The 24,823-nt window shown below is 36.5% G+C and overlaps 1 protein-coding gene across 1 annotated transcript; it reads left to right on the top strand.

Annotated features, from left to right (window-relative positions):
- Positions 1 to 8,383: 8,383 nt before the first annotated feature.
- On the top strand, positions 8,384 to 9,535 carry LOC148957365 (uncharacterized). The gene has a single exon (XM_089115451.1). It carries the CDS (start codon positions 8,384 to 8,386, stop codon positions 9,533 to 9,535), a length of 1,152 nt encoding a protein of 383 aa, XP_088971577.1.
- Positions 9,536 to 24,823: the final 15,288 nt, after the last annotated feature.

The raw sequence follows: 24,823 nt of genomic DNA, 5'->3' as shown, positions 1-24,823 counted from the left end.
TTTGCGATCGAACAGTGGTGCCAATATAGGTTAAATAGCAATGCATGATGACGACCTGGACAAAAAATAAGGTGGAAATTTGCTTTGTAGAGGCGTGCAATGTTTTTTGTAGACAATGTGGTAAAAACACGCTGAAATGGCGAAAATGGGCCTAATTCTAGCTGCGAAGCGATTTTGTTGTGAGAATCCTGTGTGCTGATTGGCTTAGAACATGGTAGCGAACAAAGCTCTCAGCCAATCAAAGATTTGACCGCTATGCTCGTTTTGGCTATTTTGTAGCTTCAACAAAGCCTGCATACGAGACATTATGATAATCTGCTTATTGTTGAAGCGGTTATGTAATGTTTCAATTGCATTAACATAGTTCAGTTATTTCAAGACCAGCAATTGTTAGGTGTGCTGGACCTTCCAACAAATTTACCAAGTAGTTTAACTTGTTGATTGATGAAATTGTATCGTTGCAGTGTATGGCACTTTCGAAGCTTTATCAGAAGGATGTGAATCATGTTATTTTTCCATTATATCATGACAAGTTTAATTTTGGCAGATGCATTCCTCTATTTGAGGCTGTCGAGGCTCCACTTCGATTTAAAACCTGAAACATATTTTCATTTGATCGTAGGGGTAAATCCTGATTGATTGAGCCGTATGCTCGTAGTGGTGTTGAAGCTTCTTTCCTCCCAGCTCCATTTGCACTGGGTTGAGATAATCTTCCATTCTTAAAATATTTGATCTTTTCAATAATTTCGTTCAATCGAGAGTCCCATTCGGCTGCCTCGACGATTTCTTTCTCTATTTCTTCTATAGAGCAGTTATCAATAATTTTTTTATCAAGCTCTTTCAAAAGTAGTTTCTTTTCGTTAAGCGTTGTTTCAATCAATTGCAGTTTGATAGCAAAGTCGGCGTTGAATTCATTTGTTTGTAGTTCATCAATAATTTCATTTGCTTGTCTCTCAAGCTTTGTTACAACAGTTCGATTCCTTCAATGAAGAGCAACCAACTGTCTTGTTTCTTCATTCGACATTTTCTCACGCAAATTTTATCGCCTTCTTATCGTGCCCTGCCCCTCATTGAGTGCCATTATTTAAAGAGTTTTAGGTCAGGACATTTTGAAGAAGACATCATTTGGGTTTTTAATTCATAATTTCATAACATCAACAGGAACATAATAAAACTATTTAAAATTAACATGATCCAACATGAACACTTGTTCATTACAACATGACGTGGACAACTGACTAATGCAACTTCAAGATCTAGGAACGGGTGAAGGATTAAACGCGTGCTGCTCCTTCACAACACATATAAAACTCTAGAAACCAGAAAAAATGATTTTCCAGTGCGGCCACCCAAATTGCCACTGAGCCAAATTCACTAATGCTTCAAAGATTTTGTTATCCTGCCCCAGAGCAGGATGAGATCCTTAAAATGATTAGCAATTAATGCATTTTCCTGGTTCCACACAATACCCATGTCAAATCGTCCATTGTTTTAAACCACATTACATTAGCCTAACAGCAAACAACCACTCCACACATGAACTGCAGTGTGCTTGAATTTCCAAGCGGAAAACTGATTATCTTTGTCAAACTTGAAAAAGTATTCTGGATTTTCTACTTTCTACTTTTACAAAGACAATGAGTTTTTGGTCAAAAATCAGTGCATCTAGGGCCCAAATGTTTCATCTCCTAGCAATAGTCTCACAAGAAATAATAATGATAAAACATAATATGACATTAGATGGTTACAAGTTGTTTTGAATGGCATATAGTCTGCTTTTCATTTTTTTTTAGAAAAAGCGTTTGGCTTTGTACCCACTTGAAAAATTGAGTATGAAAGTCACCATTTTCATGTTTCATGTTAGTAAATATCAGCTTTGTTACAGTTTCTTTCAATTTCTATCAGAAGTCCCACATGACATATAGATAAATATACACTTAGGGGACAAAAGTATGGAAACAATGGCCTACCGGCATACTATGGCGTCAGCAGGCTGTGCAGGAGCTTTAAAAATCAACAGACTGTAATCATGATTGATAGCTTTCATTCTCAAACAATAGCTTTACCAATAGAAAGAGCAATTATAAATTAACTAAATTAACAATATTTTCAATTTAAAAGGTAAGTGTGCATGCTTTTTTTCAATATTTTGTTGGATATCCGTTCCGCTTTATAACCGCAAGCAGTTTATCTCGAAATTGACTCGTACAATTGAGAAATATATTTCAAAGGGATCTCTCGTCAGATTTTAAAGATTTGTTCAATCATTTGTTGTTTGTTACTTGCAAGATCTCTATTCATTTTTATTTTCATGAACTGCAAGACGTTCTCAATTATATTAAGATCAGGGCTTTGAGCAGGTCAAGGAAGGATCATGATACTGTCGCAATATTGATCATGACTCTCCCAAAGTCGCGAAGCGTAACTTGCAAGCCATCCGACAAATGGCTTTTTCTCCCTGCCCTGAAAGTTTATTCGGATGGCCACTTCTTTGCAGTTTTTCAATGGAGCCAGTTTTTTCGATGTGCTTGACAATCTTAAATGCCCCAGACTTACTGCAGCCAACTCGTCTGCCAATTTCTGCAAAAGAATGTCCCGCTTCAAGCAAATGTTTTATGGCCACTCGTTCACTTTCTGTAAATTCTCTAATTTTAACCATCTTGGAATACTCGCTTTTTTAACCTTTTATGCAAAATAAATGGGGGAATATTTTGTTTGTTATTTACTAGAAATATTTTTGTTCGTGTTTTCCTAACCTATGCTGATGCCATTCTTAATTTTCGCGCCAAAAACGCTCAAAATATTTACAGGGTAGAAGTCGAAGTCGAAGTTAGTTGTCATGAATTTAGGCCATCATTTCAATACTTTTGTCCCCTAAATGGAGAATGTGACATTAGCTCGATGCAAGAAGACTCTTTCGAATTGTAAATGGTTTGATATTCAATAACTTCCTATAAAAATGGTTTCCTGGGGATGTGTAAATTACAGGAAGCGTAACTACTTGATTAAGACGAAGGATTTTCCTTACCATTCTCCAGCAAAGTAAAAGTTTACTAGAAATTTAAATTTCATAAAGTTCAGTCATGTTTTTGGATAGACCAGGGTTCTCAACACATACAAAGGAAAAGGTTTCCAAAATTTTAAGAACAAAATTCAAATAATGTGCAATAGCAAAATACTGTTTAAAAACCAACAGACAATGGAGCGAAATCAATGAGGCTAAGTAGTCACACAAAAATTGAATACGGTTTGTTACTGTAGGTTGTACTTGTTTTGATTTCATCGTGAAATGATTGTCTGTAGTTTATAATTTCGTTATATCCAATCTGGTTTAACTTGTAATCATTTGATGGTTAGAGAAATCAATTGTCTTTACATAGATATTCATCTGAGTCTCAAAGTTTTGTGTGTAACCACTCATGTCGATTTTATCTGGTTGTTTTTGGCATATAGGAAATTATGTTTCATTGTTTATTCTCATTGCTATATGGACTGGCTCTTCCTTCCTTACGGTAATCAAATTATTGTTCTTTTTTTATATGATTTTGGTAACTATATCCCCTTAAATAGCCAAGCATTTGTTTAGGAGAAGTCATGTTACTCAGAAAGAAGGGAACGGTTTTTTTGACTTCAGTAAAAAAGCTTAAATATTAAAAGTTACATGAATCGTAATTTTATAGCATTATGTGTTATGTAAAACTAATAGTGTCAAATAAATGGAGCAATTCAGCTCTGATGATAAGAAATTTGGATAATTTGGTTATTTTTACATGTTTGATGTCGATTTTTCTAGCTTCAGATATTTATGTTCAAGTGCCAAAGAATTGTCTTTATGTGCTTGGACCACATCTTTCTCCAAGAAGTTGTTTAAGACATCAGCTGTTGCGTTTAAAGAAAGTCAAGATGGTAATCTCGCACGTTAGAGTGAGGGGGCTTTTTGCTATTGGCATGCGACCAGTGCCAAATGGGCATGATATAAATTTTTCCATAGCTGTAGCTACTTTTTTTCTTGGGAATGTTTTCCTGAAGCAAAGTTTGGATGACATGGAGACTGATGGAGCTTGTGTGATGCTTTTTTTGAGGAATTGTCTGCGCTTTAAGATTGAAAAGGTAGAAAATACGCAAGATTTGCTGTAAAGAATGGCTTCAGAAAAGAGAAGACACAAGCTTATATACCGGGCTTGTTAGCAAACTCAGGTTGGCTGACAGAGGAGATTATCAGCGCCTCATGAGAATGAATACCACAACATTTGAGGTAAGGCCCATATATTTATTTAAAAATCGTCATTACTAAATCACAAAATCGCCATTACTAAATCTGTTTGCAACTACACATCTCTGTGTGCAGTTGGTAACAAGCAATAAACTTTTACCTACTATTTGTTACATCCAAACTCAGGTCAGGTACTGCAAAAATGAATATTGCGACTTCTATGCTTGTACTGCAAAAGAATATCTCATTTTTTTAAAAATAGGTCTTACAGGTAAAACTGGGCAAGACTCATGGCAGAAGAATTTGTCTCTGGCTGGAACAATGTTGTCATCTCAGATAAGTTTAGTTTTGTGCGAACAAGTGATCCAGAGGCATTAACACTTTTGTGTATATTTTTTTTCTGTATATTTTTTCAGACCTCGTAGCATATTACCTTAGCACACTAAAAGCAAGATGATTCTGAAAGTTATTTGGGGAGGCGGCAAAGTCCTCACTAGAAAAATCACCAATCAAACAAAGAATATAAAAAAACTCGAGGCAATAGAGGCAAGTGTTGGTGTTATTTTGGCAGATGAAGGGCATGCTGATGAAATATCTAAAAGTCTAAATGATGATAGCAGGTTTATTTTTACTTTTCTTCACAAAAGTGTTCATTCAAAAATTTTAATCTTTCACATTTCAAATATTGTAATATTTGGTGCTTTGCCTTTGCCTTTGTCTTCCAGGCACGCTACGAGGTCATGATGGTGGTTTACGTATACTTGTCGACGGCTTTTTGCGAATCTTGTTTCTGAACACTTCACAAGATTGTTTCAGATGTAGTTTCCAAAGCATGGATGCTTCAACCAACTTTTCATAATTCTGGCCCCAATTGAAAAAATCTAAAAAGCTGAGAACAGACATCAGTATCATTCACAAGCCATTTGAACCTCTTTTCTTTACAAAGGTGGGTATCTACGAGACCACTTTTGTGCAAGGCATCCCAAGCCCAGAGAACATTCTTGGGTGGTATATCATAAAGAGCTGCTGATTCCAGTTCTTCTTTGACATTAAGATGAAAATACTGACCATCAAATGATCCTCTCTCTATCTGAATTGATTGGAGATTGAATTTGTCAAGTATTTATTTTAAATTTTTGGCTATTTGAGGCTGGCCAAAACTAATCACTTGAACCAATTCGCCTGCACCAGGTACCTCCACTGTGACGCAAGATAGGAACTGCCTAGTCTGATGCTTGTAAGTTGCTTTGTTTGCAGTGATGTTTACAGCTGGGAGGTTTTTCCGGTCTGGACAAGTCTTGTGCCAATGAATGTGGTAACTCTCTGAGCCACAGCCCTGCTAACAAAGGCCTAAATGCTGCTGCAAACTTTCGTGAATGATTCAGTTCCCCAAAAACTGACCCATTCATCTTTTCAACCAGGATATCATCTTCATATTCAGTGTAAGGGCGTCCTTTCAAAAACAGTTTCATGCACAGCCCTTCCCAAATTCATACCAGCCTACCCATTCTTCTATTCAAGCAAGGTCCCTTCTGCTTTCCTTTGCTCCTCTGCTAGCAGGTTTTTCTTGTGGGTAATAGAATCTGTTAGGTGTCGCTTTTCTTTAAATTTATGAATCATCTTGGAAGAAATTCTTCACTTTCAAAGTCTTTCTCCAGATCATTTTCGTATGAGAAAATGCCTTCATTGGTTGTCTTCGCAGGGTTTGCATTATTGGCATCTTGACAAATCATACACCTTAGCTCTGATGAATCACTTTCAAGGCCAGTTTCCACTTAAACAAAATTGGTCTAATCAATCGATTTCGATCAATATTGATTGATTTCACACATGCGCAGATAGCATGCCACGGACTACCCCTCGACAGCTTGATTAGACCTCAAACCAGTTGAACTTTTCTGTTGATCAAACTCGATCGATAGCGGTCGAAAGGTATTTGAACCAATGAGATTAAGTATATTTTAGCATGTGATCAAGCTACTAGGAAATCAGGAAGTGGAAAAATCAACAAAAATCTATGAATAGGCAGGCCAACTTTATGGTGCTATGGCCATATGATCTTATTTGTAAACAAACGAATTTTCTAGTATGGCTTCCAACACTCCTTATTCTAACGAAGAGCTAATGGCATTCTTTCCCAACATGCAAAATCAAAGCAGGGTACAAGTTAACTGGCAAACAGGGGCAGCTTCTGCCGAAACAGAGGCCTCAGCATTGGTCGATGATGAAAATTCAGCTGTTTACTTAGCTAATGTTACTGAGGGCAGTGAAGACGCTGACAGAAGTTTTGATGAAATGTTTGTTGAAGATGTACAGTCGTACAAATGTATATGGGACACTAGCTGCAGGGGTTTCAAAGATACCCAGATGAAACAGAAAGCTTGGGAGGAAATTGCGGAAAAGTATGGGAGGAATGGTGAGTGTTAACTTTCAGTTTAAGCCCTCCTCGCCCTTGAATCGTTTTGAAGCCATAAGAGCACACAAAATAGATTTATTCTGCATTCATTTTTCATTAACATGATGATGACAATTAACATCCAGAAGATGATGACAAGTCAGATTCAGAATATGCCAGTTCAGATGAAGATTAAAAAAAGTAATTTCTACAAGAGTTTTTTTAAATAGAAATATTTGCACATTTTACTCCTCTATAATGTTTCCTTAATGTGTCATAAATTGTATTAATTTTTTTTCCAGCAATACCCCCTGATTCCTCCTCATTCAACATTCCTAACAACACATAGGAAATGTATCAATACTGAAGAAATAACAGTGTGTGGCATTTCACTTTTCTTTTTTTTGTTAACAATTTTCTTCACCCATTAGTTTTAATTGGTTTATTTATGATTCTCCTTTTGATTGAATTTATATCTCTTTCAGCCAAACACCATGGTGATGATTTGCGAAAAGAGCCAAAGCACATAGTGTTGTTATCAAAGCTTCTGCTCCTCTTGAACATTTGTTTTGTTTGCAAAAGCTGACAACCCATATGTTAGAACATGGCATGGTTATTGTGAAGGAAATTTGCTGCAATCCAGAATGCGGCTACAGGTTTAACTGTTGTAGCCATCCATATTTTGAAAAAACAAAGATCCCTGTTGGTAATCTGCTGTTGTCAATGGCAACTCTGTTTGCTGGCGGATCCTTCAGTGATATTTGTACAATTTTCAAGCTTATGATAGTTAGCTGTTTTAGTCATGGAAGTACCAGAATTTTAGTTTTTGTCCCCTGCCAATTTATTTCATTATCTAGTTTAAAATTAACTATTTAAGTATAATTTTAGATTATTCCGAATGGAATCTATGGTTAATAAACTGTTTTGGAATGAAAATTTATGTTTTAAATTACCAGTGGCGTAGCGTGACTTTTTCAACTGTGTATTCTCTATTAAAAAAAGGGTGGGGAAGGTGTGGCTTGGTGGGGCTTGGTGAAAACAGGGGGTAATATGAAGATTAAAAGGGCTAGCTATTGACATTTTATCTAATTTTCTTTTTGGTTCGGTTGGCACTGTCAGGGCATTACTATGATGCAAACGATACTTTGCTGAAGAACCCAAGGCAAATACACTCTTTGAACTCATTCATTACATAAAATTACCACTAAAAATTTCATCAAAAGTAATTCAAATCAAAACATATAATTTAAAGTCAGTAAAAATATACTGGTCGAAATTGTTGTTGTTGAATTCTTTAAAATATTCACTGATGGAAAGTTGTACCTTAATGTCTCTTGATACCATAATGCAAAAGGGCTTTCAAAAGTTTTGAAATTTTTTTACATAGGGTATTCATTACATGAGTTATAAATAGTTTGGTATGCAATCTAGACTTTTTCTTCATTGCCTAATCGTGATATTTTCAATACAAGTTTATGTTTGAAAGAATCGAAGGTAAGGAGACGAGACTGCACAATAATGCAAATAAATGTGCTTGAATAATGCAAACAAAATAGGCCAACAATATAACTGAATGCACTATGAATGCATAAGGATATTATCCAAGCCTATCTGCATAGAAAGTTCGGCAACAGAGAAATTTCTGTGTCATCCATTACACCATCACAGAGGATGAACAAAAACCAAGCACAGGCTGTGGATCTTGTTTAATTTGGATGGGAGCATAATCACAGCATTTTGTATGTGTACTGCTGGCCATAGTCAGTGTTGTAACCATGTTACAGCTGCATTGTACAAAATCGAATATGCCAATGAAAAAGGAATCACTGACCCTGCTTGTACTGATGAAGCCTGCCAATGGAATACTGCTGCAAAAAAAGGTCACCCCCTTGAAAGTAAAGGACATGCACTTAGTTATGCACAAAAGGGGAAAATCTGAAAAGCAAAAGAAGTTTCTCATATGCAAAGAAAAGCAGGGGTTTCATCCACGGCATCAAGGTGCTCAGGAGGTGATCGCGGAAGATATAGCTGCCTTTTTTGCAAATATTAAACAAGTTTTACCAACAGCTGTTGTAAACCACACATTTGCACATGCACCTGAGAAAGATGTGCCCCCATCATTGTTGGAGATTGTCTCAAATATAGTAAAAAATTCAACAAAAGATCCAGATCAAATATTGGAGACATTTTTAGCAAAGCTTTCTTTCAATGATGATCAGCTGAGAGAGCTTGAGAAAGTGACAAAGAGCCAATCAAGCTCTAGAGATTGGCACAAGCAAAGAAAAGGGCGGATCACTGCATCAAAATTCCATGATGTACATTCAAAGATACAGGCCTTATCAAGGAAAGGCAAGGCTTACAGAGTAACCCTCCTTATTTTGGCCATAGTGGAGCCAAAAATTTTATTGAACGTCCCATCTCTTGAATTGGGCAAGCAAAATGCTGCAAAGGCTTTCATGCAACAAGAAGGAAAGCACCATGAAGATGCCAAATTTATTCCCTGTGGTTTATATGTGTACAAACCACACCCATATATTGGTGCAACACCAGATAACATTTTTCAGTGCAAATGCTGTGATCCAAGTCTTGTCGAATACAAATGCCAATTTACTATAAAGGAAGAGGAGATTCAAACTTCTTGGAATAAAACTGACTTTTTGGTAAAAGTTGATGAGACAATTAAACTAAAAAGAAGCCACAAGTATTTTACTCAGGTCACAGGGCAAATGGCATTAAATGGACTAAGGCAGACATACTTCATTGTATACACAAAGAAAAGTATTTTTGTAGAGAAAATACAATTTGATGATTGTGACTGGCAAAAAATATGCCCAAGTCTTATGATGTTTTTAAAACATATATTCGAAGGTACTTGCTTGGAGGCATTGAAATTTTCGCTTGTCCAATTTTTGAAGAGCCATGTCTAATTGAAAAAGAGCTTGATTCTAAAGAAGAAAACAGCATTCACCATTGGGGCTGTTGCAACATTAAAGAACAAAGTGATGTATGCACGGAATTTGTTTGCTTGTTACGTACATAGAAACAATTTGTAAAAAACTTATTTTTCATTGTCAAACTAAAGATAGCTAGTATTTACTTAACACAAAATATATTTATCATTTATTATATTATTTGATACACATTACCTAAAGACTTCAAATATGCCTCCATCTTCATAGAAGTCCTTGCTTTAATAAACGCCCCACCCTATAAATTTTTTGAAAGTGAACATATAGAGGTCTTTTAAAGGACTAACAGCATTTTTCAAGTCTTGTGGTGCTAGTGCATTTTGAGAAGTATTTTTCTTCCCCTTCCAATAGTGCATTGTTGTGGCCTTTTTGAAAGGAATTCAAAAACCAGCTCGAAAGTTGATGAAATTGAAAGGCCTCTGAAAAAAGTAACATCATGATCTCAAGTCAAATCAGTAAAAATCATGGCTGAAATCATTGGATTTGAGCACTGTACATTTGCAGTGGTATTTGAATCTATGTCTTCAGAAGGTGATGGCTGAATAACATCAGCCTTTCTGTGATGTCTTCTTAACCGCTTTCTTGGAGAAGGCTTTCAAGCACTGTGCACAGACATGTACAGTGTTAGGATCGGAAATGAGAATGAAGGCTTTCCATATTCAACATGGTTGGAACAAACTACCTTGTTGTTTGAGACTTGAAAATAAATTAGTCTTTTTTCCACTTCCTTCACCAACAACTTTCTCTTCTCGGGATCTTTCGGAAAGTAGTGAAACTTCAGCTCTTGTACAATGCTTCTCTTAACTATCTTGTCTGGATATCTTGAATCGTTATCACAGCCTTCAACACAACAACGGTAATTTAGCATCGCAACAGCCTTAATGACTTAAGCGAAGACACTTTGAAAACCTGTATCCTTCAACATAAACACACTCTAAGTCCAGCCAAACGTTAAAAATCTAGACCCTGATTTCCTGGCCCTGATTTCCTTGCCCTAATTACCCAAGATGCAACGCAAGACCGTGAACAGGTCTATTGCTACAAAAGGAGATGAAATACTACAAAAATGAGTAGCGCAGAATAATGTTGAGAAAATATGGAATAAAACACCAATACAGGGCTTCATCAAAGAGAAAGAACACTTTCTCTCCTTCTTTGATGCTTCAATTTTTCAATGTCTTTACTGATTAAATAATTAAATAATGTCTTTACTGAGAGAGGATAAAGATAATAATAGAAAATGTATTGAGTTAGAGCAGGACATCATCATTAGAACTGTACCTAAAATAATGATTTATGTTGCTTCATCATTTCATGTAAGTTTTGAAATGTTGATGCAAGAGTTCATCCCAGCATAAAAGATATCTTGAGAGTAGTATATGTGTGAAAATAAATCATATATTTATTTGATATCGTATCCTTTATCTGGTTCTTTATAACTAAAGCTGCATTGGCAATAATGTAATTTTGGGTCTTCCTTGATAACATCTTTGCATTTCGTTGACTGTTTTCAAATGTTCTCTTACAATAGGGTCATCTTTTGCAATCAGCTCCGTTATCGCAAATAAGTTTCTTCTGTTTTCTGAACTGTCGCCCATGTCATTTACTTTCGTATCCCTGTGCCCTCTCAGTGAGAGCCTCTGTTTGGCACAAAGCAGGATGGGATCAACTATTGTTGCAAGTACGTGCTTGTTTGGCGGATAGTGCTGCTCTGAAGTTTTGTCAGCCTCAGCACTTTTTTCTGGATGCAGGAATGTCCTCATGAAATTGGAACCTTGGGCAACTGCAACTTTGTGGTAGTGGGTCTCTGCATGGGCTTTGATCAGTTCTGATTTCTGTATCTTTTGGAATGCGGAAGCAACAAATGCTCCTATTTGGGCTTTATTATCAGTTTTGTCAAACAAGAAACACAGTTTACACAATCCTCTGTTCAAGTCTGGACTGTAAATAGCGTTTTCTTCTTCCCATTCTTACTTATCTTCAATGAAAAGAGTTTTTCAGAAGCACTTGGCTTAAAATGATATTTCAGATAGTCTGTACTTGTCTTCATCCGTTAGGTTAGCCAATAGTCTTTTACCAAGTACAACATCTGCAAAATCATAAGCCCGCTTTATTTCTTGTTGATGTTTAAAACTGCAACAGCATATTCCCTGACTTCAGTCAATTGGCTGTCTTTGCTGATGCTTTTGCCATCGTCCTAGCTGGTCTTTTCAATGCAGGTCTTTTTATTTTCATTTATTTCTTTCCTTTGTGTATCTTGGCCTACACCACTACTTTTGCCGAAAGATTCTGCCACAGAAACGAATGTTGCATTTCTTGACGCTTCTGAATCTTTGCGGAGTGCTTTGAAGAAAGAAAGTTTGCTCTGTCACATACCTTGCGCAGCAGGCTTGAGTGCCATCTTTTTCCGCTTCAAAACTGCTACATTTCTAGGTATGACTTTTGATAAATTCGATAAATTCAGTACCAGCTCGAACAGAATTTGTATCATACAGCATAGGCCAAGACAGAATCTCTTTATTCTGTCACGTACAACTTGGTCGCAAATAATTTGATAAGAAACGGAAAAAAGCAATTGTGATCAACTCACATTGTATAACGAAAACGAAATAATAACTTGAAGTTTGAATTGAATGAAGCTGGATAACAAAAAAGTTAAATCAAATCATTTCTAAACAGAGGCTTTAGCAATTTTCCCAAAAGAGGCACTATTCTTCTGTTGAGAAAAAGGGCAGAGGTCTGGACCTCCATGACCCATAAGAGAATACAGAGCAATGTTGAGTTGTTGAATAAACTTCAGAAGGAACACACGATCATGCATGAAATGATTTCCAAGAGATCATTTCCAAGCACTAAAATCTCTACAGGCTAACAATGACATCTTTATTAAAAAACCTGATAATGGGTCTGTAGTGGTAATTTTGAACAAAAAGGACTTCATTGAAAAAATGGAAAAATTTCTCCACAACAACAAAAATTTGCAAAATTGGGTGATGTTGAAACACTGGACAAAACGGCCAAACTAGAGTGGAAACTCCAAAAACGTTTGCAGGAACTGGTCAACTCAAAAGTGTTGGCTACAGAAATTTATTATAGGATAAGACCCACGGGCTCTCAACGACTACAAATGTATGGCCTCTCTAAAATACGCAAGCCAAACATCCAACTTATACCAATATTCCGAAATTTTACCAATATTCCGAAGTTTTCTTAGCCAAAATTCAAAACATTGCATCAAGGATTCTTTTACTTTTGCTGAGTTCATGCAAAGCTTGAACATAAAAAACGAAACATCTTTCATGTGTTCTTTTGACATTATTAGTCTTTTCACAAATGTTCCTTTGAGAGAGACCATCAAAATATGTGCTGACACTTTGTACCAGAGCGAGCTAAAAAGTCCACCATTTCAAGAGGAAGTATTGATTTGACTGATGGAAACTGCAACATGTTCATTTGAATTCAGTTTTAACAATGAAATGTACCGACAAAAGATGGTGTTGCTATGGGTAGCCCTCTGGAACCTGCCTTGGCCAATATCGTTGTCTTTGTTTGTTCAACTACGACCAAAAGCCAGGTGTTTATTTTTGGTATGTGGATGATACATATACCATTTTCAAAACAGAGGCTGAGTGTGATATTTTCCTAAAACATCTTAATAGTCTACACCCAACCCTCCAGTTTGCAATTGAAAAGGAAGGAAATTAATACCTTCTTAGATGTTTCGGTCGAAAAGTCTAACACTGCTTATCTTACCAGTGTATATCACAAGCCTACTTTTACTGGTCAGCACATACGCTGGAATTCAATTTGCCCAAATCAACACAGAGTCAACCTTGTTAAAACTTTAGTACATAGGGCGCTGATGATCTGCTCAAAATCCAAACTGCACGCTGAATTGGAAAAACTCAAAACGATCTTCCTGGACAATGGCTATCCAGAAGATGTCGTTTTATTTTATACTTAGGAGGAGATCGCAAGTTTTTCAGCTGTTCAAGGGTTTGGTCTGAAAAAATGCCCAGATTAAAACTACCATGGATTGGTAACACTTCCTTCTGATTCAAGATTCAGATTAAGAAAGCCACAACAAAATGTTTCTTTGCTGTCATTCGTCATATTGTTTACAGCCCTTCCTACCATTCAAACGGATTGCGCTCTTGCCAACCAAAAAGTTCCATTATTTATGAATTTACGAGCCAGTGTGATTCTGTCTATGTAGGAGACACTACCTAAAGATTGGGTGATAAGATAAAACAACATTATTGTCACATCCTAGATTGTGCTAAACTCTTCAATGACAACATGTTTTGGATAATTGGCATAGCCCGGTTGTTTTTCCATCTAGCAGTTTTGGAATTGATCTACACACAAACGAAAAAACTGCATTGTGTAGACAGAAGGTATTGTTTTCTCTCTTGGACATAAGTGGTAATTTTTCTTTAGGCACGCGGCGCTGATGTGCGATATACCTCCAAATCCTTCTTTTTTTTCCTTTTTGGTGCATCCCTCAACATATGATGCAAGGGAGGATGGTATATCTGTCCCAGTGGGTTCATCACCCTTGTAAGAAATTTGAGGTATGGAGCAACAGAAGGAATTGAAGGACCTGCACCTATACTCAAAAATCTGAGTCCACATAGACGGAATTGAAACCTGTATCCATGGATTCAACTAAGAAAAAATTCCCTGGAGATGGGGCCTGCAATGAACTATTGGCTCTTGCAAACACCCAAAGAGAAGAGAGCAGGCTTGAACTTGCCAATTTTGTACTGGGCAAATCTGCTAACGCCTTGAACAAGCTCATAGCTACGACTTGGAAAATGCATGGTGCATCAGCATCGATAGCAAAGGCGAAAATGTCGCAAATGAAAATAGTTAAAGAAGAGGCGGCAAAAGAATAGCATAGGGCTCAAATCTTGATTGGCTGAGAGCTTGCGCTAAATCATGTGACCTCTCTCGCCGCTGAGCCAATCACAGCCCCGGAAAGTGTAAACAAACTTAGGCCAGAGCCGAAAATTGGGCATTTTTACCACCGTCCATTAAAAAAATAACGTGTAAAATCTGCTACAATAAACTTCAAATTTTTTTAACTACATCCCTACACAGATAAATTTCCCACAAATCTACCGTGGAACATGACCTCGATTTTGCGTTGTTAAGAAAATACAGCGTTGTAAACCTAGCCATAGGAAACCTTCACATCCAAGGCGTTTAAAATTAACACAATTTCAAGTCAATTATTGCTGTTACCCCATAAAACCAAAATTTTGCATATTTCAGTTGCTTTAAATCTGAATATCACATTAGACTCGGCTTAGTTTTAAAAAACTCTGACGAACAACGCATGCAGTCTTTACTAGAGCTTTGATCAACGCAAAAATGAGAGAATTTCCCTTTTCAAGACAAAAACTCTCAATAGCTTTCAACTGATCATGTAAAAATGCTCCACCTAGCCGGAGAAGCTTTTAAACTGATACATAATGACTTATTTTGCGACTGTACCATGTCCTGAGCATCTCTGCTGAAGCACAGGTATCTAAGTATTGTGGGGCGTGAAACGATTAGTTCTAAACATGTGCTGGGCACCCAAACAGAATCGTAATATATGTACATAAAGGGAAAAAAGCTACTCAAAACCTAATTAGAAATACTTACTGTGTTTCTGTGAGTGTTGGAATCCTGCTTTGCCAATTTTTGAATCATGATTTACATAACGCGTTTGAAGGTAAATTTTTGGGTTATTCTTGTCCTTGTGACATAAGAATTCATATTTCGAACAATTCTTCACGCCCATCTCTTCCAGTCCGTTGCAATTTTAAATTTAGGAGATAGAAATGATGAAGACTTTTGAAAGCAGGAACTACCCGCATGTTTCTCAAATTTCAAAAGTTAGCAAATGATGACGTGTTGTAACGAAGTGAATTTTCAAAAAATTAAATTCAACTTTTAAAAGTATTGCAAGGGTTTCGAGATTTCGTGACTTTTCAGTGAAAGGTCTACATATTGATTCTTCGAAAAGTAACTTATGATAGTTTTAGAATAAAGAGAGATGCAAATTGTTTGACATTTAGTTTTAGAATAAAGAGATGCAAATTGTTTGCCATTTTAATTGTTTTGCTTGAAGCGTTAAACTATAAAACTGTTAGAATAAAAAGTCATTTTTTGAACAGGGCCGATTTCTAAAAAAACGATAACTCTTTATGCTTCATATTATAAAGCAAACTGCCATGACATTAGCATTAAACTCATAATTTACTGTCACGAATAGCTGAATTACATACAATGAGGTGAAACTATTCATAGTCAGTGGTGATTTCTAGGGGGTGTAGGGGGCGATAAATCAGCCCCTTTGCTAAGTCTTTTTCTTGGTTTTGGAGGCTCTGCCTCTTAAAGGGGAATTTTCAGGTCTTCTCATCTAGATCTTCGATCTTTTCAGGATAAGGGGGATTTTCGAAAGCATGATCAATGAAGTTTTATTTGCAAATACCACGAGAAAGGATGCACACAAATTGCTAATTTTCTCATCACTGGTACCTTTTTTATTAGTGTCTCACCTTCGAAGTATACTGTTAAGTATACTGAAGTATAGCTTCATCGTTTTGGGAAGAACAGTCATATCAAACATTGATTTGCTTCAGTATTGGTTATTTCATTTGATGGGTGTGATAAAAGATGATCGTGGTCATAAGAAACCACAACCGGTCTTATAAAATCGCATCTAGAGCCCTCTTCCAAGAATTTTTAGAAATCAGCCCTGTTCAAAAAATGACTTTTTATTCTGACAGTTTTACAGTTAAACGCTTCAAGCAAAACAATTAAAATGGCAAACAATTTCAACTCTTTATTCTAAAACTATCATAAGTTACTTTTCGAAGAATCAACATTTAGACCTTTCACTGAAAAGTCACGAAATCTCGAAACCCTTGCAATACTTTTAAAAGTTGAATTTAATTTTTTGAAAATTCACTTTGTTACAACACGTCATCATTTGCTAACTTTTGAAATTTGAGAAACATGCGGGTAGTTCCTGCTTTCAAAAGTCTTCATCATTTCTATCTCCTAAATTTAAAATTGCAACGGACTGGAAGAGATGGGCGTGAAGAATTGTTCGAAATATGAATTCTTATGTCACAAGGACAAGAATAACCCAAAAATTTACCTTCAAACGCGTTATGTAAATCATGATTCAAAAATTGGCAAAGCAGGATTCCAACACTCACAGAAACACAGTAAGTATTTCTAATTAGGTTTTGAGTAGCTTTTTTCCCTTTATGTACATATATTACGATTCTGTTTGGGTGCCCAGCACATGTTTAGAACTAATCGTTTCACGCCCCACAATACTTAGATACCTGTGCTTCAGCAGAGATGCTCAGGACATGGTACAGTCGCAAAATAAGTCATTATGTATCAGTTTAAAAGCTTCTCCGGCTAGGTGGAGCATTTTTACATGATCAGTTGAAAGCTATTGAGAGTTTTTGTCTTGAAAAGGGAAATTCTCTCATTTTTGCGTTGATCAAAGCTCTAGTAAAGACTGCATGCGTTGTTCGTCAGAGTTTTTTAAAACTAAGCCGAGTCTAATGTGATATTCAGATTTAAAGCAACTGAAATATGCAAAATTTTGGTTTTATGGGGTAACAGCAATAATTGACTTGAAATTGTGTTAATTTTAAACGCCTTGGATGTGAAGGTTTCCTATGGCTAGGTTTAAAACGCTGTATTTTCTTAACAACGCAAAATCGAGGTCATGTTCCACGGTAGATTTGTGGGAAATTTATCTGTGTAGGGATGTAGTTAAAAAAATTTGAAGTTTATTGTAGCAGATTTTACACGTTATTTTTTTAATGGACGGTGGTAAAAATGCCCAATTTTCGGCTTTGGCCTAAGTTTGTTTACACTTTCCGGGGCTGTGATTGGCTCAGCGGCGAGAGAGGTCACGTGATTTAGCGCAAGCTCTCAGCCAATCAAGATTTGAGCCCTATGCTCAAAAGAATGCAAGAGCAGCTGTAATGGGCTCTGGTTTGAAATGTGCTGTGGACGTGTTGCACAACAATAAAGTAAACAAATATGTTTTTGCCGATTCAATGCGTAATCTTTTGGAGAAGGGGAGGGGAAAGTTTAGAAATATAATGATCACTGCAAACTGTGGGAAAACAGATTTATTGAATCCTCTGAATGACCTCTTCGAAACGTTCACAAACCCTGCTAATACTAGCTATGCTTGGTTGGGAGCTGAGAAAGCCCAAGTTATATTGCTAAATGACTTTCGGTATAGCACCGAACAAATGGCCTGGAATGACTTTCTGTGTTTTTTGGAGGGACAAACTGCACTGCTCCAAAGTCTACATATGCCCAAGATATACTTTTCAACAAGGGCACTCCGGCTTTTGCTACTGGCAAGGAGCAAATAAAATTCTCGGGGAGATACAATATGACAGACGAATGAGAGAAGGAGATGATGGCTGCCAGATGGAAGGTATTTCAATTTTCCCACCAAATGCCTGAGCAACAACAAAACGATGTGGCAAACTTTTCAGTTTGTTTTGCTCGTCTGGTTATACTTGGAAGTGACTGAAAAAAGACAATTTTAAATAGAATCCAATCAATTGCTGTGAACTTTTTCCTACTTTTGTAGCTTATATAAAATAATAATATCAATTAAAAATGAGTAATAATGATAACTTTAATTATGATGATAATTCTAATAATAATCATTATTACCTCAATTGTGATAATAATAATGAAAGCAATGATAATTGTTATTATAACTGTAATTATTATTTTAATTATCAATATAATTATCATTATTATTGTTAATTTAATTAATAATAATCAATTTACAATCACATATTAATTGCACTATGCTGTTATGTTTATTCCCATGGGTTCCACTCGGGTTCCACACGGGTCCCATAATAGTTGTATATGGCCAAGTATTGAGATACACGGGTTCCAACAGGTTCCAACTTAAAATAAAAATTATACTATATATTTTTAATTTATCAGTGGGACCCATTGAAACCCGTGCATATCCATACTTAGTCATATGCAGTTGTAGTGGGACCTGTGTGAAACCCGAGTGGGACCCGTCATTTTTTATGCATAGGAAAATAAACTCTTATCAGAACTTGAATCTTCTTTAAAACTTTCACATTGTAACTCTTTAAAGATTTCGAATGATTGAGAGACTTTGTTATTATATTTTACTTATGTTATTATAACATTACGATAAAGATTTGTTCACTTTTTACTACCCATAATCAGTCAATACTTTATTCGTTCGCCTTTAGATTTGACAATCATCTGCATTCTATGATTCATCGAATGAAAAATTTTGTCAATTTTATCAACTGCAATTCCATGTAATACATTTAGTATTCTCTCATGATACTCCTCTATTGTTTTACATCAAATATTTTTCTTTATATCATTCAACATTCTCTTTGCGATCCGAATGCCGAAATGGAAAATAGCTCAGCATTAACTTGCATCATCGGTTTTTTTGCCTTGGCACTGTTTAGAGATGGGTCGCCATCTTGAACCCACATTCGTGACAATGTTTCTCCTGCTTTGATGATGTTTTCAAAGTTCTCAACTATAAACCCAGCAAATAACTCCCCATTCATTCTCTCGTAGCGTTTGGCACATGTAACCCCTCTTCCATAACTGATGGTAACAATCAGCTTGACATTTTTACCTCCTGTACCACAAGCCTGACCTTTTGCTGTGCAATCTTGACCATGTCCTTCGCTTCTCTTTCTCCACACTGGTCCATTCCCGGCCAAAGCCTGGTCTTTAGGATTTCGTTTATATACAAAACCAACTCCATCGAGATAAAAGTTTATGTTCTTACACCAAAAATCTTTAGGTTTTTCCTTCAATATCCATTTTGCAAATTTCAGCCTTTTTTCTTGTCTTTTTCTGTTAGTAAACCCTTTTTACGAGCTTGCAAATAGTAATACCCATTGGCATTCAAAAATCTGGTAACTGTCCTCCTAGAAACATCTACCACGTCTGCCCTTTCCATCAGTCTTTTTATTGTCCAGTTTGGATTCTGAGAGCGGACACATTTAACAAGTCGGAGAAGTCGCCTTTTGTGTCTTACAGATAGTTTAGATGGTCACCCATCGATTGATTTCTTCTTGTTGTTTCAGCTAGTTTTCAAACTCTCACTCTATATTTGATAAATACGAGAATTACAAATTCCAGTGTCTGCAATCAATTTGGCTACTTTTGCGGTCCTGTTTAGTTTGATATAAGCTCTTGTTTCTGGAAAAATTCTTGGACGTACCATCGTTAATAATTTGCATTCATTGAGTGCTAAAGAACAGCCTTAACCCTTATTTGATATAACGTGAAATTACCCGTTTCATCAAATTATCAAGATAATAGCTTACCCCCTGACAGGGGCAAATGACGCTTTATCGTGACCCTTAAGTATAAGTGACATATTGTTACAAAAACTCGTAAAACAGTTGTTATATCGATAAGACACAATAACTCCAAACACAGACAATCCTGGACAAAAGTTAGGAGACATTTGCTTTTATATTCATTTATTGCAAAAGCAAGTAATTATCTCATAACTTTTGGCAAGGTTGTAGTTCACATGGTCATACTCTTCAAACATAAGCCTTAGATTAAACTCCTTTTTAATGTCATTTGAAACCCATGTATTCACAATTTTTGAAGGGTAGAGCTTCGGCATTGTAATGAGAACACAAGATGGCAGAATTCTTCTGTTAGGTTTACCTAACTTCTGTTGGATTTCTTCAAGTGAACATTGACGATAACCTGCCTGATGAAAGACATTTGCTGATATCCATGTTACCAACTCTCATAGTGGGGGCTCTTACAACATTGATCATGCAAATCGTGATACCAGTATGAAATTTCGCACACCTACCCAGTTTGATGCGCTGAAAAAGATAGGGGTCAGACCCCAACTCAAATTTGCCCCTGAGTACTATTTTTAGACTGGGGTAGTCAGACCCAGTCCATTTAAGGGGCATTCATCATAACTCAAACTCCAAATTAAGATACAGAGCTAAAAATTTGGTAGAGGTACGTAGTTTGGTGTGTTGAGAACGATAAGGGTCAGACCCCAACTCAAATTTACCCCTGAATGCTATTTTTACACTGGGGTGCCTGGACCCAGTCTCCTAAATGTTTACATCATAAGCCTACTTCAAATAGCAACAAAGAGCTGTAAATTTTTACAGGTACGAAGTTTGACGAGCTAAATATTTTTTGACACTAACCTCAACTCGAAACTCCCCCAAAATTTTATTTTGAGACTAAGAGTACTTGGACCCTGTCTCATAAAGGGGTATCCTTTCACAACTCTTCTACAAATAACGGTAAAGACTTTTTTACAGGTACCTAGTTTTATGCACAGATTAGGTTAAGAAACATAAATCAATCGTTACAAAACACTTTCTACGACAACGATATTTCAGGCAAACGGTTTGGTAGCTTGGTATTAAATTTTCTGAAATTTTTTTCTAGGATGGCTTGGAAAGCGAAATATGTTGTTTTGTGTTTAATATGTGTTTATTGGTTTTTAAAATTTTCACCACTAGAGTGAATCAACGCCCAAGAGCGTTTTCTTGCTCATGGCGCTGCCTGACAATATTAATTAGAATGCACGATCTAGAAGTCTTTAAAGATGATAATGTCATTTAATCATCACTGAATTGTCCACTGCACTGGCAGAGCTCCGTGCAATCTAGCTGATGCTGACGAAAGTTGCATCTTGCACTGCAACCTTTCTTGCAACTACACTTGATGAGCAGGTAACACGCCTTTGATGCTTCTGGAATTGTCATCCATAAAGGCTTGATTTCTTTGCCCTTTCTCGTCCACCCCTAACTTTCATAACTTGGAAGAACTTGGCAATTTAGAAAGGATTGTCCCCAAATGTGTGTAAAAAGTGATAAACGAAGGCAGGTTACTACAAATAGATGATTTCTTGCCATATAGAATGAGCAAATAGTGATCTTAACACTTACCCTGCTGCTTGGTATACTGCTCGTTTTGCTTGCTGTATTAGTGCATCTTTCGTTGGAGGCAGATTCTCGTTTGAACTTGTGTGATCGTAGAGTAGTATTATGTACCTCTCAATAGTATTCATATCGTCGATGGATATATCTTGACATGGTGACATGTGACTTGACATGTGTTTAAGTAGATAGAATATACCATTTACAAAGAAGTATATTTTTTCAATCATTCTTGAATGCATAGAATACCACGCCATATCATACATCATTGATAAATACAGATTAGTTCGTTGATACTTGAATCTTTTTTATAGTCTTGCATAAAAACATTCTCGTACGTAGACCCCCCCCCCCCTCAATTTTGAGAAACAGAATTAAAGTACCTATTTGAAGCTCACGAAGATGTTATAGTCTTGCATAAAAACATTCTCGTACGTAGACCCCCCCCCCTCAATTTTGAGAAACAGAATTAAAGTACCTATTTGAAGCTCACGAAGATGCCCCTTTTTGCTAAATGTGCCCCCTTTCTTTTGAGATGCTTCCTACGTTTATGTCCACATACAAACAAAGCTCAATTGCATACTTTTTGAATGTCTCGTTTGCTTCTGGATATGACCTCCATACTGCCCACGCAATCTTTTTCCCTCTACCAGCAAAACCGGAAACTGTATCACAACCAGTTTAAGCAAACCAAAAACACAATCCTTCGCAGATTGATTCCCCGAGGTTGGTAGCATACTGGTGGATTGGAAGCCAACGCCGGTGCTTTCCAACGCAAAATTCGACCCACAGCTCTTCAATCTGTAAGGATTGCAAAAAAGAAATTGCAAGTACAACCACGTCGGCATCCACCGTTTTCACAACGACTTTTCGATGGCCAGAGTCTCCTGCATGCTTTAAATTCTCGTATCCGCTTCTTCGTGATTACAAGGCGACAAGCAAGTTTAGTCGATGTCGGTGGTGCTTAATGATTTGTCCAAGAAAGTAGCAATGACCGTCTTCTCTGGGAACTATGTAATACAAGATTCTTAGCCAGTAGACCAAAGAGCTCTGTTTTATTATCGTTGTTTCGCTGGAACTGCTGCCATTTCCCCCATATTGGAGTTTTCTCTCTAACTGAAATCCATATTGGTTCAAGTACCCCAATCTAAAAATAGCTTTTAGGGGCAAGTTTGAGTTGGGATCTGATCCTTTTCGTTTTCAGCACATCAAATTATGTATCTCTACCAAATCTTAGCTCTATATCTTAATTTCGAGCTGAGTTATGATGAATGCTACTCAAATGGACTGGGTCCGAGTACCCCAGTCTAAAAATAGCATTCAGGGGTAAATTTGAGTTGGGGTCTGACCCTTTTCGTTTTCAGCACATCAAAATATGTATCTCTACCAAATTTTTAGCTCTATATCTTAATTTGGAGTTGAGTTATGATGAATGCTCCGCAAATGGACTGGGTCCGAGTACCCCAGTCCAGAAATAGCATTCAGGGGTAAATTTGAGTTGGGGTCTGACCCTTTTCGTTTTCAGCACATCAAACTATGTATCTCTACTGTATGTAGGAGCCTATAAACATAAGCAAAAGGACACCCAAAACCATGTTTACACTGTTTCTAGACATTCTTTACCAACCTCAGTTCAAAAGTCCTACATTTTCTAAAAGCCTTGCATATTTACATGTCCTTCCACATTTCTAGCATCCGTTTCTGCTGGAGGATGGCCTTTTCTAGATCTTTGTTCTATTTGAGATTATATTTTATCAAGTATAAATGAAATACTTTGTACAATAAACTACTTATTTTTGTCAAATTGCGATCTAGATTGTTAAAGTAAAATATTGTTTCGCTTTATGTGTTTTTAATTTTTTGGCCAAAATACAAAGCTATTTCATATGGATTAAATCTACCTTACTACTAACATGATGGAATCAGCCAAAGATTATGAAAAGGCAATCCAAGAAGCCTTGTCTAAAGCCAAATGAAGATTCATAGCGATGCTGTGGAAAAGAAAATCTCAGAAGCACTTCAGATATTAACGACCCATATAATGGAAATTAATACTAAAATAGAGAAGATGAGAGGTGATTGAGAGAAAATAGAGAAAAAAATTGGATCATTTGATGGTTATTTTAACAATCTCTGGAAAGAAACATAACAAGATCGTAAAGGAGCACATAATGAAAATAGTTTGCTGTAATGAAAATAGTCGCCCTATTCACAGTAACACTATCCTTGATTTAAATAGAATTAATGAGTAATAATTTTAATGTTACCTGTCCAAATCTGAAATGTTTAAGAATCATCAATGACAATCACCCGACCTGTTGCAATTTATGCGATTCCTGGTTCCTCATTAACAAAGAATCAATTTCAATCATTTTTGTTGGATAAAAGTCTTTCATGGTTTTGTGCTTTTTGTTTAAAAATATCACTCCCTTTCCAATCCACGGCAAACAATAGTTTGTTAAAATTGCTCCACATGTTGACTCAACATGTTGGCCAGTCAAAAGCGGTAAAGCTTTTAATCCCCTTAATATTTCAGTCTTTGAAAAGAATTGCACTGTCTGCAACAAGAAGGTGTGTGACATTGTTAAAGCTATTTCTTGCCAAACTTGCAAGTGTCTGATTCATCACAGATGATTTCCCGTCTCCAACCTTGGCAGTCGGCAAACTTTTCTAAAGTACTCAAATATTGGAGTTGTCATCAATGCTATATAAATCAATCTCCATTTGCCATGTTAGAGACAAAAGAATTGCTTGACCTGACTTTCAATTCAAATTTCACATGTGTGACAATAAGGGTTCTTATCATGACGATGAAGTGAAGAACCAGTTAATAACCAAGCTCGTTAGTGGAGCGATGGGCTAGGCTAACAGGCCTAAGCCCCAAATAGATAGCTCACAAGAGATACTCGTTCTTTGATGTGATCTCTATGATCAAAACAGTAAGACTACTTTATTCTAACTTGGATTACATTATATTGAACATAAACAAAGGAACACTGTGAAACATCACATAACACAATGACAGTGACACACATTTCCCGGAAAGGGAGTTACTAACACAACAGCGCAACAAACAAACATGTGACATTAACACGCAACAGAATCAAGGAATCTAGCTTAACATAATAATAACAGAAATTGAAGTTTACAAATTCTAAAACGTCACACCATCCCCTCTCTTCAAAAGTAAATACACCAATGAAAGTTTCTTAAAAATTTAAAAAGTGACTTAACATAAAAAGGTCCA

Source organism: Rhopilema esculentum, unplaced genomic scaffold, assembly GCF_057945365.1.
Source record: "Rhopilema esculentum isolate cy_ngs unplaced genomic scaffold, ASM5794536v1 HiC_scaffold_31, whole genome shotgun sequence".
Classification (NCBI taxonomy): domain Eukaryota; kingdom Metazoa; phylum Cnidaria; class Scyphozoa; order Rhizostomeae; family Rhizostomatidae; genus Rhopilema; species Rhopilema esculentum.
The sequence above is the reverse complement of the archived record's forward strand: the minus strand, read 5'-3'. Positions and strand labels throughout refer to the sequence as shown.